The following is a 16,888-nucleotide window of genomic DNA, read 5'->3' as shown; positions in this document are numbered from 1 at the left end:
TTTTATGAAGACAGATTCCTTTGTATTAGCAACCAGTCAAGTAAGTCCAGGGACCAGCTCAGGCACCCTTTTATAGTCCTGCATCCCTCCCCCTGCCCAGGCAGTAAAAAAAAAAAAAAAAAAGAAACATTCTCCAGCTAGAGAGGGGATGGGGAAAACAAGAGGGTGAAGAACTTGATAAATCAACACATGCTTCTAAAAGAAGCAGCAGGATAAAATCATTCCTACAGTCTGAGAGCACTTCCATGCTATCGACCAGAGAAGCAGGAGTGGCCCCACGCACGTAGATGCAACGCACACCTGCAAGCACCTTGCTCAGTGCCTGCCAAGGCAGCCGTCTCCTCCTGCCTTTGTTCTGGGCTCTGCTTAGTACAGGAGCCAGTTCCTGGGAGGAGTTCTTGTCCCCTCACTCCTAGCGCATCCATCTTCCTTCAGCATCTCTCAGTAGTAGTCATCCTTCTTGCCATCAGCTCCCTGGATGCCCGCATGGTCCTTCCGCTCTTGGACGAGTTCCAGGTCGTCGTTGTCATCCACCTCACCGCCGTGATCCTCCTGGGTGCAGAGGGAACAGCCAGGAAGGAAAATCAGCAGGGCCCAGCTGGAAAAGGAGACCCTAACGCTCAGCACCATGCTGCTTCTGAACAGAGCAGTTCTACCAAACCAGCCCAGCTTGGGGAACCCAGGAGCAGGGAGGAATGCAGCTCTGCCAGGGACCTTTCGCTGACATTGGCAGTTCACTTTGCCAAGAAGCAGAGTTGAGAAGCCCATGTTGCCATGACCAGCTGTTCGTTTAAAGAACATTTAATAGCCTGGCATTGCAGTGCAGTTTTAACATCTCAGCCTGTTGCCACTGTTACATGAGAGGATATCCAACCTCCACCACATTTAGAACTGCTGAAACAAGTCCCAGCCATGATGTGCAGCAGCCAGCACAGCGTCTGCTGGCACCTTGGTGTCCAACAACAGCCCACTAGCCAGGTTCTTACACAGGGCAAGGAGAGCTCCTGACATCAACTTTGCTATTCTCCTCCCCGCCCACTACCTTTTTTCTTTTTTATCCTCATTTCCAGCAGGCAGCCCAAACCCTTAAATCATCAGCAAGCATGCTGAAACTGCAGAAAACACCAGCAGCAGCTACTCACAAAGGGCAAGGAGAGGATGAACACGACTTGGTGTTCGTAACAAGACTGCAGAGAATCCTTCATTTCCATCCAGGTGAGCCAGGAGGCAGTATCCCCTCCTGGGGTTCCTGCAATGCCCCTTTCACAGATGCCTGACTCTCAAATAAAGCATGGAACAAATGTGTCCCCTTTCTCCTTGTGCACCTCATCTAGAAATAGTGCTCACCAGCACCAGTAGATGAGTACTTTTCCCCCCCGTCTCCTTTGCATTCTAATCACAAAAAATCGTGTACTTTCAAGGCTTGTGAACCAAACGTCCCACTTAAATGTTACCGTAAGGTAGCTGGCAACATTCAGCTGGCTCTGGGGGCTGCAAGGAAGGCTGTCGTGTCTCCATTCACTCAGCTCCCTGTCACGGAGACCGCCTCCAATGGAGAACACATCCCTGAGCAGCTGCCACGAAACACTGAGTTCATCTCAGCTCCAGATTTACACATGAAGAAAGAAAAAACCAGCTCTCTCCTACTTCTACCCTTCAAAAAAAGTTCAATTCTTTATGTATCTCTCTCCCAGTTCAGATTTAAAAAGCTTTCTCCATCTTTTAGCCAGGACCAAACCTCTCTACTGGAAGCATCTCCCATCAATACAACGGTTCCCCAGGAATCCCCTCTCATTCTTCTGCCACCCAAGCTCTCGTTCAGCCTGCTGGCTGTAACCCTGCGACCCTTCTGGAAGCACGGGGCAGTTCTCCCCAGCTCTTCCCCAGAGAGGAAGGTCGGACCCACACAGCAGCAGGCTACAGGGCTCCTGGTGAACTTCTTACCACAGGAATAATCCCTCACTGAGCAGAAACAAAACTGAAGGCAGTGCTCGCATCTGGTTTTCTAAAAGCCGAGCCATGCTCAGCTCCTGAATCCCAACAGACCCAGGTAACAATTGCACCAAAGAGGGAAAGAAGAGGAACCTTGGTGTCGTACAATTTCTTGCTCCTGATCTTCTTGATAGTCATCCATTGGGTCCTCCCTGGGCTTGGCAGGTCTGCCAGCATCCTGAAAGATACAGAACATTGAACACTGAGCACTGCCCCGACCCATTTCCAGCCCCTGCGGGGAGGCAGCCCTCTGGCATTGCAGCCCCAGGTCTGGAAGACGTTGGGCTACAGCTCAGGAATCAGGGCAGCAGAGAGGCAGTGAAACACTCCCAACTCCATTTGTACCTTCCCCACCCTCACACACGCAGCAGTTGCATCAGGGCCCAGGCTGCAGGGAACCACGCACATCCTGCACTGCTTCTGCATCAGCCCAGCTCCGGAGGTCTTTGTGCTCCCCTCGCTACGTCCTGCCACCAAATTTGAAGACAAAACAGAACAAACTAGCAGGGATATTTTTAGAGCCACTCTCACTGGTAAGGATTGAAATATTAATGCTTTAAATAATTTACAGCTCACAGAAGGATCTGGGTACTCAGACAAGGCTGATTTACAGACACTCCAACAGTGCTGCTGGGCTTTCATCTTCCAGCTAGTACAGTTAAGCCGGACATATGCTTTCTTAGACAACTCCTTCACAACAAACCAGCTGTTCTACCCTGACCCATTCTGCTCTTAGAACCATGACCACAAGCCTCGGAGAGGAATAAGATGAACTGGCAGCGTCTGTCTTTGCATTTGGGGAAGCTCAACCAGAATCAGCACTGCTGATACAAACGTGGTCTGTACCCAGTCACCACGGGACAAGCAGACCTGCACTGCACTGAACCTGGACACATTAAAAAGTGAGGAGGAGCTTGGTGTAAACCAGCCCAGAGAAAAGGGAAGTGAGGAAAGGGGAAGGACAGGAGTGTTTGTTCCATCTCTTCCTGAAGTTGGCTTCTGACGTTACTATAAGGCTATTACAACTGGGAAAGACTGGTTAGGTCTCTGCATCCAGCTGACACCTTTCTCCAAAGCAAGACAAAGATTTCCACCTCTCATAACCATTACAGGACTCACAATACACAGATGAATGGTTTCAGTGCCCAGAAGGCAACATGCCCCCTGCATGGTCTGACCCAGATAGCAGGGGAAAATTGCCCAAGCTGGTAAAACAAACATTTTCAGGGAAGTGGTACTTGTTAACACAGGTTCTCACCAACACTTCTCTTTATACAACACATCACGTATCTGCAAGTTATTTATGGTTGAGCTTTAGGGAATGCAGCATGGCCCCATCTGAAAGATATCCTCCTTGCTTGATTAAATTGGCCTGGATTTATTTTTTCATTGATCATGACTTTAGAACCTGACAGATAAAAGACTCCTTTTAAAAACAAGCAACACTCAGGTACATGTCAAAACAAACTGGTATTTCCCTGATGCAGAGCCTGGCTTCAGACAGCAAGCAACACTTTGCAAAATAAATGGCTGTCACCTGCAAGCAGGCAAACAAGAAAGCAGAGCTTCTACACCTTGTCACTGCTGTCAGGAGTCTGCTGAATGCCCACAAACAGCAAGGGCTGCACTGACCAGACCCCAAGCATAGGCCCCTGTTGTTGTCTGTAGTTTTAATACCTGAAGTGCTAAAAAAGAGCATACAGCTACAGTGATAGCCATGGAGTGAGCCATCTCCTGTTCTCTGTCTGCCCAGCCATGTAGGTGCTGCAAATACTTGTGCTAACTTCAACAAGCCGAGGGGACAGAGCCAGAATGAGTTCTGGTACTGTCCCACTGGTACTGTCCCACTGCTTCTCAGAAAGAGGTTTCTCCTGCTTGCCACATCCCTGCAGCAGCATTATGGATCTGTGCAGGAACGTGCTGTTTTCCTTTGAGCCCTTAACTTCTCTGCCTTCCCCACTCACCCCATTCACAGCCAGGAATCTCTCCCTGCACCCCTACTGGCTGCCCTCATGTCAGTCACCTTCAGTGGCTTCTCCTTAGACTCTTCTTTCACGCTGGGTTCCTTGAACTTCTCCAAACCTCCCACCTTCTCTTCAAAGTCAGGTCTCTCCAGTTCAGCCTCCTCAAACTCATCCTCACCTTGGTTATTGGGATCCTGGGCAGGATCTGCAGCATCATCTGGCATCTGGACAAGAAAAGCCTCGTGTGAGTACCAGAGAAGATACCCACTCAGGAGGCAGAGGCCAACACAAGCCCACCATCAGCAGCAAGCCAAGGAGCTGGGAAAAGCTGTCACCCAGACGGGACCCAGATCTCAGGAGGAAGGCCTGTCACTACACCAGTAAGAGCACAGGAGCATTGTCCCCCCAGGACAGACCACCGATTACTCTTAGCAGCATTCTCCTGTCTTTTCCCAACCTCTAGCTCTTTTTTTTTTTTTTTTTTTTTTTTTTTTTTTAAATGGGAAAACTGAGATGAAGAATTGTCTTGACATCCAAGCAGACAGGCAGTGCTGGCTTCATAGCACTTCCCCAGTCATACATCTCACCGAGCACACTGATGGTTCTAAAACTAAAAACACTCAATTTTCACTATCCGTCTGAATCCCTCCAGAACGAGAAAGGAAATTGGAGTTATACGTTATAGAGACTTCTGGGAAAGCATCTACTTAAATGAGACTACTGGATGGATTCTTATTTAGAGGAAGGGATGTGTCCTGATGACAGCATGGCCACATTTCTTACCATGGGCTCCTGGACAACAGTCTCTTTCTGAGAGTGCAAGTTCTCCCTCTCAATCATTCCTGCATCTGCAAGGAAGGGAGACAGTTATTAGAGTAGTCTCTGGATTAAAACCAAACAAACCTACTTACAAAAAGGGAGCTCACAAAACACAAAAACTCTGATCTGGTCACCTTCACAATGCCTATAGGATGCAAGTCAGCATTTCAAAGGGGATCCTTAGAGCAGCCCCAGTTCCCACCTTCCCTGCCCTCCTGCACTCAAGCCCACAGCCATCAGTTACTTGCACGGAAAGCCACCTGATGGACACTGCCTCAGCAAGATGTGACTGGCATCAGTCACATCTGCACCTCATCAGTATCTTTTTGACAGAGGCAATTAACTAACTTCCAACTCATAAAGGTTATTTCCACACATGCAAGACCTGACACAGGGTCTGTTTGCAGGAATGCACTCTGTTCACCAAGTGCTCACCCTGACTCCTTGAGCACAGCAGGGCATCTCCACACAAACGTTCTCAGTCTGGAGACTTCCCAAAAGCCTGTTTTAGCTGCCCACTGCCTGACTGGGTAGCTGTAATACACTTTTGATTTTGTCTTTACTTGCTTCCACAAGGAATCTGTAGCTTCCTTCTTATACATGTAAGCTGCAGTCACATCAACTTTCCTTTTCTTACCGGGCCCATGGAGGTGCAGTGGGCCCATGCCCACCCACTGTAATTTTCCCAAGGATCTCATCAGTTAACAGCCATTTTCTGCAGTTTCACGCCAGCTGATAAATCTCACCTGAGAAATGAGGCCTTTCTGCCCTAAACTAGAAAACCCACTAACAGGATTAAACCAGCTCCTATAGGAGGGTGAGATTGTCTTGTCAGAACAGCGGTCTGGAGGGACCCCACTATAAAATAGTGCTGCACAGCATGGAATTAGGGAGAGCATACCCATTTCTAGCTCTTCATTATCTGTCTTCTCCTTCTCGTCTTCCCGGTCAGCTGTTTGATGCTCTGCTACTCTCTTCTGACCCGGTGGCTGTGAGCTGCCCTTCTGAGCCTCTTGCCCAGGCCTGGGGTCAAGGTGAAGGCTCTCGGGGTAACTGTGCACTTGGGCACCATCCATCTGGGCATTCACTTTGTTGACTATGTCCTTCCAGCTGCAGCAAAAGAACAAAACCAAACAGACACCTCCTGACTCAGCACATGCAAGAGAAATTTCAAAATGCCATTTCATAATGCCAAGCAGAAAACCAACCTACAATGCATGCACAAGTTTGTCCTGATTCATTTTTTTGCAAAATAGCAATGGCATTAGTTAGCAGCAGCTACGTGAAATAGAACTTGTGCTACATAATTTATGCTTTATAAACACAATTTGTAGAACTGCCTTAATCTTATTTAGCTGATATGGTAGCACATCCATACAGCAATAAACTCCAGCTCTAAATTGATGCTTACTCATGCCTCACACACACCCAAATACATAAAATTTAAGTTTCTTCGAAAATACCAAAACCAGAAATCCTCTGTTCCAACTTTGTTTAAAACGAAAAATGCTGCTAAAGTAAAACTGCAGAGTTCCGACCTATGAGAAGAAAAAATATATACTTCAAAATAAATAGAAGAGCTGCAATGCAGAATTGCTAGTTTCCATTGTCTGTTACAAGCTCTTCGTGAAGATCTGCAACTAGGATAGGTGCTTTAATCAATGTCTCTTTATAGAGTTCTTGTTCAGCTTGTCTCTCTCCCTTGTACAAACAGAACAGTGACAAATAATTGAAATGAAGTGTTGGCATATTGTTGTGTTGGTGGTGGGTTTTTTGCTTGTTTGTTTTTAAGGTGAACATGGGAAAAGTATTTTCTTTCCTTATTTGGTGAGGTTCGCTGTAATTCCACCACAATACAGTGCTTCTCCCTGCCGAAGGCTCTTTAGTGGCCCCAGCTTTAGCAGCTTTTGGAAGCCAGCATGTTACTACCACACAAACAAGTAAGAAAAACCACAGCCCAGCCTTTAGCTCAGATTTCCCATTGCAAAGCCATCACCATGCAAACAGGCCATCAAGACCAACAATTCCCATCTGGAATCTGCTGGTCTCAGCCACCTCCGGCAACAGTTCTTGGCACGGGACGCACGGCCTCTTCTGCGGTTCAGTGTTGTTCTTTGCATTGGCACCTCCTGAGAAAACTGGGTTTTGCACTCATATCACAAACACCACCTGATGTAAACGACAGCTTCCAGCTGCTCAATATTTCTTGATGATAGATCCAGGACAGGAAAAGCATGGTTTCTGTCCTTGGGAAGTCATTTGCCAAAACAAGGCCAACATTTGCATTTTGAGTTTCACAGAGGATGTTGCCTACTGAAGCAGCGTGGGGAGGATACTACCCTTTGAAAAAACATGCAGAGCACAATCTCTGACCTGAAAAGATCGCAGGTTAAGTGAACAACAAACAGGTCAAATAAAATGCATTAGTGCAATCTAGCTGATGGATAGTTTGGAATGAGATCCCAAAGTCTCTTTTACAAATAAAGCAGGAATTATTTTTTTTTTCCTCTCCAGTAAACTGCACAGATATGACCTGGACACATACAGATGATAAATAAGTTAAATAAGGAAGCACTATTTTCTGAGTCTGTTTTTGGATTCTGGCCAGAATTTGATGAATTACAGCCTCAGAAAGACATTTTCTTCCTTTTTGCAAGGCAGACTTGTCTTTTGTGAGCGCTGTTAAGACACAGAACAGTTCCTCTTGTGCAGCATCCAGTACAACAGGATCCTGGTCCTTGCTTAAACTCCCAGGTACCACAGCAATACAAATACCACACTGCAGTGATCACCCACTCTGGTACCTGCAGGAACCCATCACACCCTCCTGTGAATGCTCTTTCCAAGCTCAAAATGAGCAAATTGTGGCTCTAAAACACAACTTAATGACTCTTATTTAGAGGAAGGGAAGGAATTCCTTAGCCACCCCTGGTGCTGAAGATGAATGGCTTCCACCCTCCACTCCAGCTAGTGGGAAACGCACACTGACCCAATCTCACTCAGCAGTAACTCCTTTCCCTCCTCCCCATGCAATCCCTTTAACAAGCAGGTCAAATACAAAGGCACCCTACAGAGAGTGCTCCAATAGCACAGAATCCTTGCTCCTCTTTTGCCAGCCCAGCACCCACACAGGCTGCGTTCACGCAGCAGTGCCTGCAGCATGACCAATCTTCTGCTTTTGGGCTGAGATGGATGCCTGCAGCAGCATGCGGTTACAAGAAGCAGATCATGAAGGGATCATGAAGATCAATGAAGCAGATCATAAATAATGCTTTCTTCAGGTTGTTTTTCCAAGTAGAAACCACAAGAAACACAAAAGGACCAAGACTAGAGATTAGGCTACGTGGTACCTCTGATCCTGAGGGCAGAGAGTAGAGGGGAGCTTTGCATCACCAACCTTTGCATTTGCACTTGTTTGCTCCCTGTTGAGTGGTGGTTGTCTGGCATCTTGGGCTTCTCTGCTGCAGAGGGTTGTTTCCGATCAGACAGTGACAATGCAGGAGCCTGGCCTTCCTCGTGGCTGTTCACGTGAATGCGCATCACCATCTTTACATCCTGCAGAGAGGTCACACAGATGTGCTCAGGATATACACAAGCTCCTAATCTTATTGTATTCTTTCAGACCTCTCTTGCATTTCACACTCGGGGGCCAGAAATCTTTTGTCAAGGAACCACAGACTCAGAATGCTCCAGAACAAATCCACAGCCCTGTCCAGCCAGCCTGCAGTAAGAGAGGTCACTCTCCTTCCATGCAGCCAAGAGGAAGTGATTTGGATCCTATGAGATCCAGGCGTGTCTCATCTCAGGTAGCTACATCTCCAAGAGAAAAAGGAACACCACAAACTCTTAAGCAAAGAAGCATATTGCGATAATAATAGCAATTGCATTTGTAATCTAACTATACTTTGATGATTGTCATATTGGCAGTTATTGTTCCTCACTGTGCTCACTAGAACGAGCTCACAATATGCACAGCAGCTCCCAAGTATTCTCACTGCTGTTCACAATCCTGAAATAAGACAAGAATCTCTTATTTTAGTGCAGACTGCAGGAAATTAACAAGGTTAATGCAAAAGGCAAACCCAGTCCCTAGTGAATTGGCTTCCTTTTCCAAGAGAAATTAGTAATTTATTTATTTTTTTTTTAAATACAGGCTTCTGGAGCGAGACAGATTCAGCAGTTCCTCCTAGTGCCCAGACCTCAGTGCATGCTCTCAGGGAGACAACAAGCACCAGGACTGCAGAACTTACTGGGTTCCCGTTCGGCAGGCTGTTCACGGTCCGGGTGAATCGGATGACGTGGCTGTCCCCGTGTCCTGCTGGCCAGGCTGGCAGAGCCTCCGGCGGCAAATTGGCATCTTGCAGAGGGGCCTGGTGGGTAACAAGCATGTTCCCCTGTGACCTGGGGCTGTTGTTACTGTAGGAGCTCTGGCCCGGCAGCAGAGGACCATCTGCCTGCTTCCGCATCCCAGAGACCTGCGATGCCAGCAGGCTCCCAGCTGGGCGATTCTCCAGATTGACTGGAAAAGCCTGCGGGGAAGAAAGGAAAAGAGCAAGCATCAGAGGAACAGACTGCATTCCCCCAAGTTCAAAGACTGAAAACCCCCAGAAGCCCTGGAAAACCTCCCAGCTACTCAGGAGCACCACACCTTCTGCCTCATGAGCTGCAGCTGGCTGCTGCCTGGCCCCAGGGGCTGCTCCTTCAGAACCTGGAGCTGCTGCTGCCCCTTCCCTCCTCCTCCTCCTCCTCCTCCTTTGAAGCTTGGCATCTTCTGCAGAGCTTCCTTGAGCTGCCTGAACTCTTCCATCTGGGTCTGAGGGAAGAATAGAGGTACAGAAAAACCTCACATGATAACAGGGACGAACAACTCCTTGCTGAGAACAGCCGTTCTCATGGCCAGTTGCACAGCACAGATACGCACCCCCCCCCCCCAGAAAAAGAAGCCACGTGTATACAGCTGGAGATAATCCATGACCATTATTCACAACCCCAAGCTAGTCTCGAGCTTTCCATCCAGATTTCACAGATATTTTGTATTGTCTCTTTGCCAGTCTTGCATCTTATTTCACTGCATTCTTTCACCTTGGAAATGCTGACCCACAACACCAATACTCTGAGCAATGCTATTTACTGCATGAGCTGTTAACATAACCCCTGCTTTTGCACAAAAATCCTGTCCTGGCTCTTGTAGGTGTGGCTCCTTCTCCTGTGCCTCTCATGTACATTCCGGTCAGCTTTTTTCTCCTGTGGAGGCATTTCTCTATGGATGTGTTCATCTCAGAGGGGCTGACAATAATTGGCATAATTCCACTTGACAATTCAATTTACTTTGCAAGACAAATGAAAAATCGATTCTCCTGGAGTGTTAAACAAATGTAACTCTTTTCTTTCTACTGCAGCTTTTTCTTCCAGATCCAACCCTGAAAAGGAGAGCTTGGAAAAGCTATCCAGGAAAAGCTCCCCGCTCCTACCCCATTATTTATAGGGAAGTGAGGGGAGAGAGCTTTTCATGTGCTTGCCAAGGTACCTGGAAATGGACCAGAGTGGGGACTGGGCAGAGCAGGAAAGCTTCCAAGCAGCAAGGAAAGTTTAGCAGGAAATTAATTCCTGAGCAGGCTTTGTTGATTTCAGTTCTTCCCCCTGAAATTTGACCTTAAAACAAACATTAAAACAAAACAAAAAGCCAACAAAACAACTCAGCGAAGCTAAAATAAAAAAGAATGAGGAAAGGAAAAGGAAGCCAAGAGCTGTTCATGGGATGTAGCCCTAGCAGGGGATTGCTTCCAGCCAGAACAAGACAGATGGAAGCAAACCTTGTGCCCGTGGAGAGGCTGCGCAGGTGGGCTGCCCTGAGGGGAGGCAGCATGAGACCAGCACACACACGGGTGCCCACACGCTGCTGGTACCGTGTCATAGCAAGCTGTGCACACCATGCTCTGTTCTTCCGTGCCTTGTTTTACCTTGCAGAGCAGCTGATGTGACAGCTACTGTGGGCTCAGTCATCTGGCTAAGGCTTGGGGAACACATCAGCATCTCTGAAAAGTGAACATGACATCTAGAATGCAAGTTACTCCTCTAAACTGGTGCCACCGTGTTGTTCAATCCAGAAATGCTCAGCTCAGCAGCATTAACTGTCTCCGGCCAGCTTTCTCTAAAAGGTCCTACCTGCTGTGCCCAATGCAAATGCACCCTGCATTGACCCAGCAGGACAAACGCAGAGCTGACACCGTGGCAGACCCGACACCGTGGCAGACCCGGGATCCCCAAGCTGTCAGCAGCAGAGCCCTGCTTGCTGGGGGCCGACCAGCTCTCAGTGTTTCTTGGGAATGAGCTGCCAAGCAGTAATGCTCACAGCTACTTTGGAAGTTCGGGCAGAAGGCCTGCAGGTGAAGGCTGAGCCGCACTGCAGTAGAGGCTGCACTGCCACAGAGGCCTGCCAGTAGCACTGGAGAAGCTTGTGATTACCTGATGCTTCAGTTATTGGTAAGGGCTTACTGGACTGACCCCTTGGGAGACCCAAGGTCTCTGCTTTCCAGGAAGCACACTGCGGGCGTCCATGTGGAGAACCCCAGCAGCCTGCTGCAACCTCATGGAGGAGGAACGTATTAGAACAGCGCAGCGGCAGGCCCCAGTTCAGAAGGCAGGGAAGTCAGAAACACCTAGAGTCCTCTTGAGCTCCCTCAAACCACACTGACAAGAGCCAAAGAGCTGTCAGATGGCAGCTGCCTGTGGTGACAGGGACCTGGGCTTCCTGACTGGAACAAGCAGCTACCTGCAGTGCTCTGGAGCCGCTCGCTCCCTGTGTTTCTGCAGGGCAGCTCAGGCCAGGACCCAAGAGCAATCTTGTAGAAATCAAAAGCCACCACCCCTACGCTTCTAGTAGAAATGCAGCCTGCCATGCAGGAGAAGAATCAGCTGTCAGCAGCACCCAACCCCATCTAGCTCCTTGTTTCAAGCTCATCCTATAATCCAAGGCAGCACTTACCAGGAGGCTGTTAATCAACAGGCAAGGCTAATCCCGACTGCAGTGCGACTTCTAACAAAGCACAGTCACAAAGCTGCTTGTGTGTTGACTCAGTACAAGAGTCAGAAAGAAGCCGTGGAGATCTTAAATCCCTCCCTTCTACTGCTCCCAGCACACTTTCTCCCTTCTTCCAGGTCACCTGGCAGCTCCCCCTTCGAGCTGGGTGAGCAGCACTCGGTGATGGCAGGACTGCAGCGTGCTGGAGAGGCTTACACCATCTGCAGAGCACGAGCACAATGCCCTAACAACAAGACTTCACACTTTGCTGTCTCTCTAGCCTTGAGCCAACCCTGCTTGCACCTCTGACCTGGCCTCCAGATTTAAAACCTCCCTCCAACACCTTCATTACTGAACAGTGACATCTTGTTTACAAAGATCTTCCTGAATCTTTTCAAGGTCTACCCCCACTAATGCTTCAAAAGGAGACAGAAGGAGACCTTTCTTCCAAGGTTGCTGAGCACTTATTTGTATTCCCAGCAAGCTAGGCAAGGCACCTCTGTGTTGCTGTTTCACTCTGCAATTAATTTTATAGGTATATGCAGAGGCAATTCGTCATCGTTTCTGGTAGAAGCACGTGAGATGCAGGTAACTGACAGGAGGTGTCTCAGAGGTGGGAATAAGCTGGTTCAAGCTCACTTAAGCTACACGAGTCCCAGTGGTTCATCTGTGTTTCCAGCTATTGGGACAGATTCCAGGCTGGAAAATTTGTCCAGAAAGCCTCTCTTTTGCTACTACCAGCACTATTTTAGGCAACTCACCATGTGGGAATGCCGTTACTAACCAGACTTCTTATTAGGGAGGGAGTGCACCCAGTGCACCCGGGCCCCCAATGAAAGGTTGTCCCACATGGCCCCAAACATCCCCTTGTGGATTACCTGGGCGTTAAGGAGCTGGGAGTGAACTTCCTGGTGGGCCTTGCGAAGAAGCTTGCTCTCTTCTCTGAGTTTAAAGACTGTATCTGCAAGAGAGGAACAAATTCGCTTAGGAGAGCTATTTCTGCAGGTGCAGCGTCTCTTCCTTACCGTTAATTCTTCTGAAACCTCACACGTCTCTCTCCAAGTTCAGGAACTGTAGTGAAGCACTAGCCAGGAGCTAGCCAAACAGACCTACCAGACCCAAATTACTGTTCCTTCCAGCACTCCTGCCCACCCAAGGAACTTGCTCCTCTCCAGAGTGACTCTGCTAACTGTTGCTAGCAGGGGCAGGCTCTTGCTGTGCTCGCTTTCAAAATAATTTGATTTATTTCTTCATTTCCCTTATCCGCTGCAGCTGGAGAGCAGGGAAAGCAGCACTCAGTGCCCCCCACCTCAGGAACCTGGGGGCTGAGAGACACGAGTAGAGCTCTGCAGGGCTCCTGAACACGCCACAGATTCAACACAGCTTCCCCCCAGCTGCACGGAGAAGCAGCTTCTTGAAAGGATGGTACAAATAAAAACACACAGCAAACAAAAAGCAAGCACAGAACAACTTGGTCCTCAGGGATGTTTATTCCCATGCTATTAAGTAGCAAGCTTGTGCCTTGCAGCTCCCAGATTGGGCTCCTTTCAAGCTCTCTGCACACTTAGTGCTTCAATGACAAGCCACAAACTTACGTTTCAGTGCCTTGTAGATAACTATGTGTTCTCTAAATAAAACACAAAAAATGTCAGCCTTATTTTGGAGCCTGAAGCTCTCTTAAAATATCACTAACTGCGTGCACTAGGATTTCTCTGCAAGCAGAAATTGCTGCATCTGCTGTGACAGGGAGGGGAGTTTTTCCCCTAGCAGGACAGTCACTTGGCTGCAGGCTGAATCACATGCATGATTTCAGCTCAGGATGGTAGATATTTCTAATTACAGGGGTATATCTTTCTATAACACCCACCCCTGGGACAGGACGGTGCTATTGAGGTTGCAAACTGTGTTTTTCCCTTGTGTTAAAGATTTAACATTAGAAGGAGCAAAGAAGGCTCCAGGACCGCTACTGCTCAGACCTCTGAGCACAAAGACATCCCTGCAGCCCTTCAAGAGAACCAGAGGCATCTCAAGTGGGGGAGAGGTGTCCAGAGGAAGCAGAGTTTCTCTGAGCCAATCCCTCAGTCACATCTAGTTCTTCAAAGCGCATTCAGAACCTGGAAATCAAAACCTTTGTGCCAAGGCAGGTCCCTCCTCTGCCACCAGCATGGCAGAGGTGTGAAGCTCCTCTCCAAGTGACATCGCCAGGGGGTTTTAATCAATGGCATCAATAGGAGAAAAGTTTCAGTTATAGCTACAGGGCCCTTTTATCTGTAACGCAAGTTCAGCAGTGATCAAACCCAGCCTTCTGCCTTCAGAGCAGCCTGTGCCAGTGTGCAATGAGGGAAAAATGGAAAGCGTGGAATTAGAGTGGGGGAACAGAAGAGGACAGACTGTGCTGGGGTGTGAAAAGCAGCATAAATAGACTGCAATTCTTACAAAGCAGAAGAGAAAATAGATCATAACGCAGCAGGAGGGGGAAAAGAGGCAAACAGGATTAAAAAGGCCCATGTTAACAAGATCAGGAAGCTTCAGCTGGCTCAGCAAGAGCACATACTCATAGCCTGTTAACTGGCATTCAAAGCCACTTCCAGAAGGAGGGATTTTGAGGAACAGGATGCGACCACCCCAACGGCATCACAACCATTGGGTTGCATGGTACAGCAGCATCAGTCCCCACACCATTCACATCCAGACAGCTTTGTCCCCAACCTGAGAGCTCTGCCCCAAAACTGTAAAGCAACAAGGAGCCACCAAACCCAGCTCCTTCATACTTCTGTGGGCTTCTGCTTTCCTCCAGCACCCCATTGACAAGGGTTTCCTTTTCACAGCTGAAGCCAGCTCTAATCCCTCAGTTCCACTCCAACAACTCAGAGCGCTGCCTACTGTTCAGAAGCCTCCCCTTCTTCACTGTACCTGCTGGTGGAGGCACATCTCCCAGCACCTTTCCTGAGGACACATTATATATAGAAAGCACTAATGGAACATAAGGAAAGAAAACGAGGCATTAGCAATGCTGCTAGCTCTCTGCCACTTCTCCAAAGACTGTCTTGCTCTTTTGTATGCCATGGTTACCAGTACTTCCTCTTAAGGGAAGATTTAGTAGCCAGCTTTGAGCTTAAAGCACAGAAAAGAGATGGGACCGAGTGAGCAGCAGCCTGGGAAGGTGCACAGAGAATATTAATGCATCTCAGCCTTACGCTGACCTTCCTGACTAGCCTCCTTCTTCAGATTGCTTTTCTGATCATTATTCTTTCCCATGGCAGAATTAATTTTCTTACTCCATTGGTGGCTGCATATTTCAAGGAGTGAGATTGAATCAGATGTTTAGGTTTTGCTTGCTTGTGCTCAAGTTCCTCTTTTTAACTCATGAGTGCTCTTCAGGTACTAGGGCTATGCTGCTCATCCACAAAAAGTGACAGCAGCTCTCTCCCCCAGACCCAATTTAAGTAAGGGCAGATGTGAATCTTAAAAAAAATAAAATAAAAATAAAATAAAATAAAAAAAAGTGATCTAATTAAGCAGTAGACTAAATAGAAACAACTCTTTAGGAATTAAATGGATTGGGTGTTCTCTGCAATACTTACATATTGAATACATTTTATAGCCCTACACCATTAATTACAAGAAGTATGTTTAATTCTCTCCCAAGCTTAAGTGTTAGAATTTAGAGAATTCTGGTGTTGCAGGAACAGAAATGGGTTTCTTTTTTTAAAAAAAACAACAACAACAAAAAACAAACAAACAAACAAAAAAACATATAGAGAAGTGAAAAATATATGCTGAAATAAATGGGATCTCTAAATGGCATTATGTTATTTCTCTGCACAAGAAGTATCTCTGCTAACTTGGCTACACCTTCCCACTAGAGAAAGGACAGGGGAAGGCAGGATTATCTGGTGGATAAACCTCTTGTTTCTGCCCAGCCTACAATGGAACTACAGACACATACCTCTGCCTTAGCCTCATACCTCCTACTTTTGGGGTGTCTCATCCATTTTGAGTGTCCCCTCCTTGGGACATGGGCTGTTTCAGTCTGAATGTGGTCAGCACTTGGCACAAAGTTTTCATCTCACCTGGCTCTGCAAACCCACACAAATACAGTAAGAAGCAGCTGCAGTAAAAGCAGTCAGCAAAATTCAATTAGGCTTTGAAAATACCACACAAAGTGCTGTTGCTGCTGACAGAAGCCAGGGGTGCCCACACAGTACAACAGTGCAGGGTCTCTGAACCCCAGTGAACTCAAAGACCAGTTAAATCCAAGGTGACACAATCTCCCATGGGGCTATATAAAAAAAAGTCACACACAGGTGTTCCTACAGTTCTGCAGACCTTTTGGAAGGCCTGGTGAACAGCCACTGTCCTCTCCTCAGCTCAGATCTTCACAACCCTTTCCTTACCTGGTGTTTTCTTGGTTCTCCATCACACTTACCCTGCAAGTTCGTGACTTCATTATCCTTCTCCTGCTGCAGCTGGGCGTACTTCTGGTTGTGGGTCTCCAGTGTCTTACGATGTTCCAGTTTCAAGCTGTTGTGCTGCAGCTGCAGGTCAAGCAACTGCTTCTTGACATCCTCATGCTGGTTCTGAATATAAAAAGAAGTCAGTACAATTAAGGAGGGGAGGAGTAATTTAACTGCTGTCAAGTGCCACTCAAGTGTCTCTGTTTAATGAGTTGCTTAGGGAGACAGATGAGACTTTGGGTCCTCCAATAAGGCAACTAAAAATTCCAGATAAAAAAATGTTCTTTGGTTTAAAAGGGATGTAAAATGCCAAATACTCTGCCTTGTGAAGCAGTATGGGAGATCTCCCTAGAAGCTACTCAACTGTAAGAGAAGTGTGTGAGTAAGTCCATGCCTGCTTGAAAGAGAGATGGAGGCTCTGGGACACGGCCAAGAACACTCCTACTCCTCCCCAGCACTCAACTCAGTAAGAGCAACTCAGGCTCTAATCTCAGCTGATATCAACCCAAACGCCGGTGATACACAGCACAAATCCCGGGTCCTTCCCCAAGTCCCAGAGATGCTGAAGGATGGCATTACCTGCAAAGATAAATGTTCCCACAGTGCAGGGAGCACCAGCCCATTCGTGCATTACA

At 47.6% G+C, this 16,888-nt stretch overlaps 1 protein-coding gene across 2 annotated transcripts in view; it reads right to left on the bottom strand.

Annotated features, from left to right (window-relative positions):
- The window catches only part of LOC118177220 (Golgi integral membrane protein 4-like), a 29,399-nt gene continuing 12,511 nt past the window's right edge, over positions 1 to 16,888 (bottom strand). The window contains exons 6-15 of one of the 2 annotated variants that reach the window (XM_035344738.1): positions 16,226 to 16,376; positions 12,675 to 12,757; positions 9,424 to 9,588; positions 9,026 to 9,304; positions 8,173 to 8,330; positions 5,677 to 5,885; positions 4,740 to 4,804; positions 4,016 to 4,180; positions 2,099 to 2,170; positions 1 to 552 (exon numbers count right to left, since the gene is read on the bottom strand). In XM_035344738.1, the coding sequence (XP_035200629.1) occupies positions 442 to 552; positions 2,099 to 2,170; positions 4,016 to 4,180; positions 4,740 to 4,804; positions 5,677 to 5,885; positions 8,173 to 8,330; positions 9,026 to 9,304; positions 9,424 to 9,588; positions 12,675 to 12,757; positions 16,226 to 16,376 (1,458 nt within the window). In that variant the 3' untranslated portion in view covers positions 1 to 441. Of the gene's footprint in view, positions 553 to 2,085; positions 2,171 to 4,015; positions 4,181 to 4,739; positions 4,805 to 5,676; positions 5,886 to 8,172; positions 8,331 to 9,025; positions 9,305 to 9,423; positions 9,589 to 12,674; positions 12,758 to 16,225; positions 16,377 to 16,888 lie in introns of both variants that reach the window. The other variant, XM_035344739.1, reaches the window with a different exon arrangement.

This window comes from Oxyura jamaicensis, chromosome 21 (assembly GCF_011077185.1).
Source record: "Oxyura jamaicensis isolate SHBP4307 breed ruddy duck chromosome 21, BPBGC_Ojam_1.0, whole genome shotgun sequence".
NCBI classification, from domain to species: domain Eukaryota; kingdom Metazoa; phylum Chordata; class Aves; order Anseriformes; family Anatidae; genus Oxyura; species Oxyura jamaicensis.
This window is presented reverse-complemented; position numbering and strand designations above follow the sequence as displayed.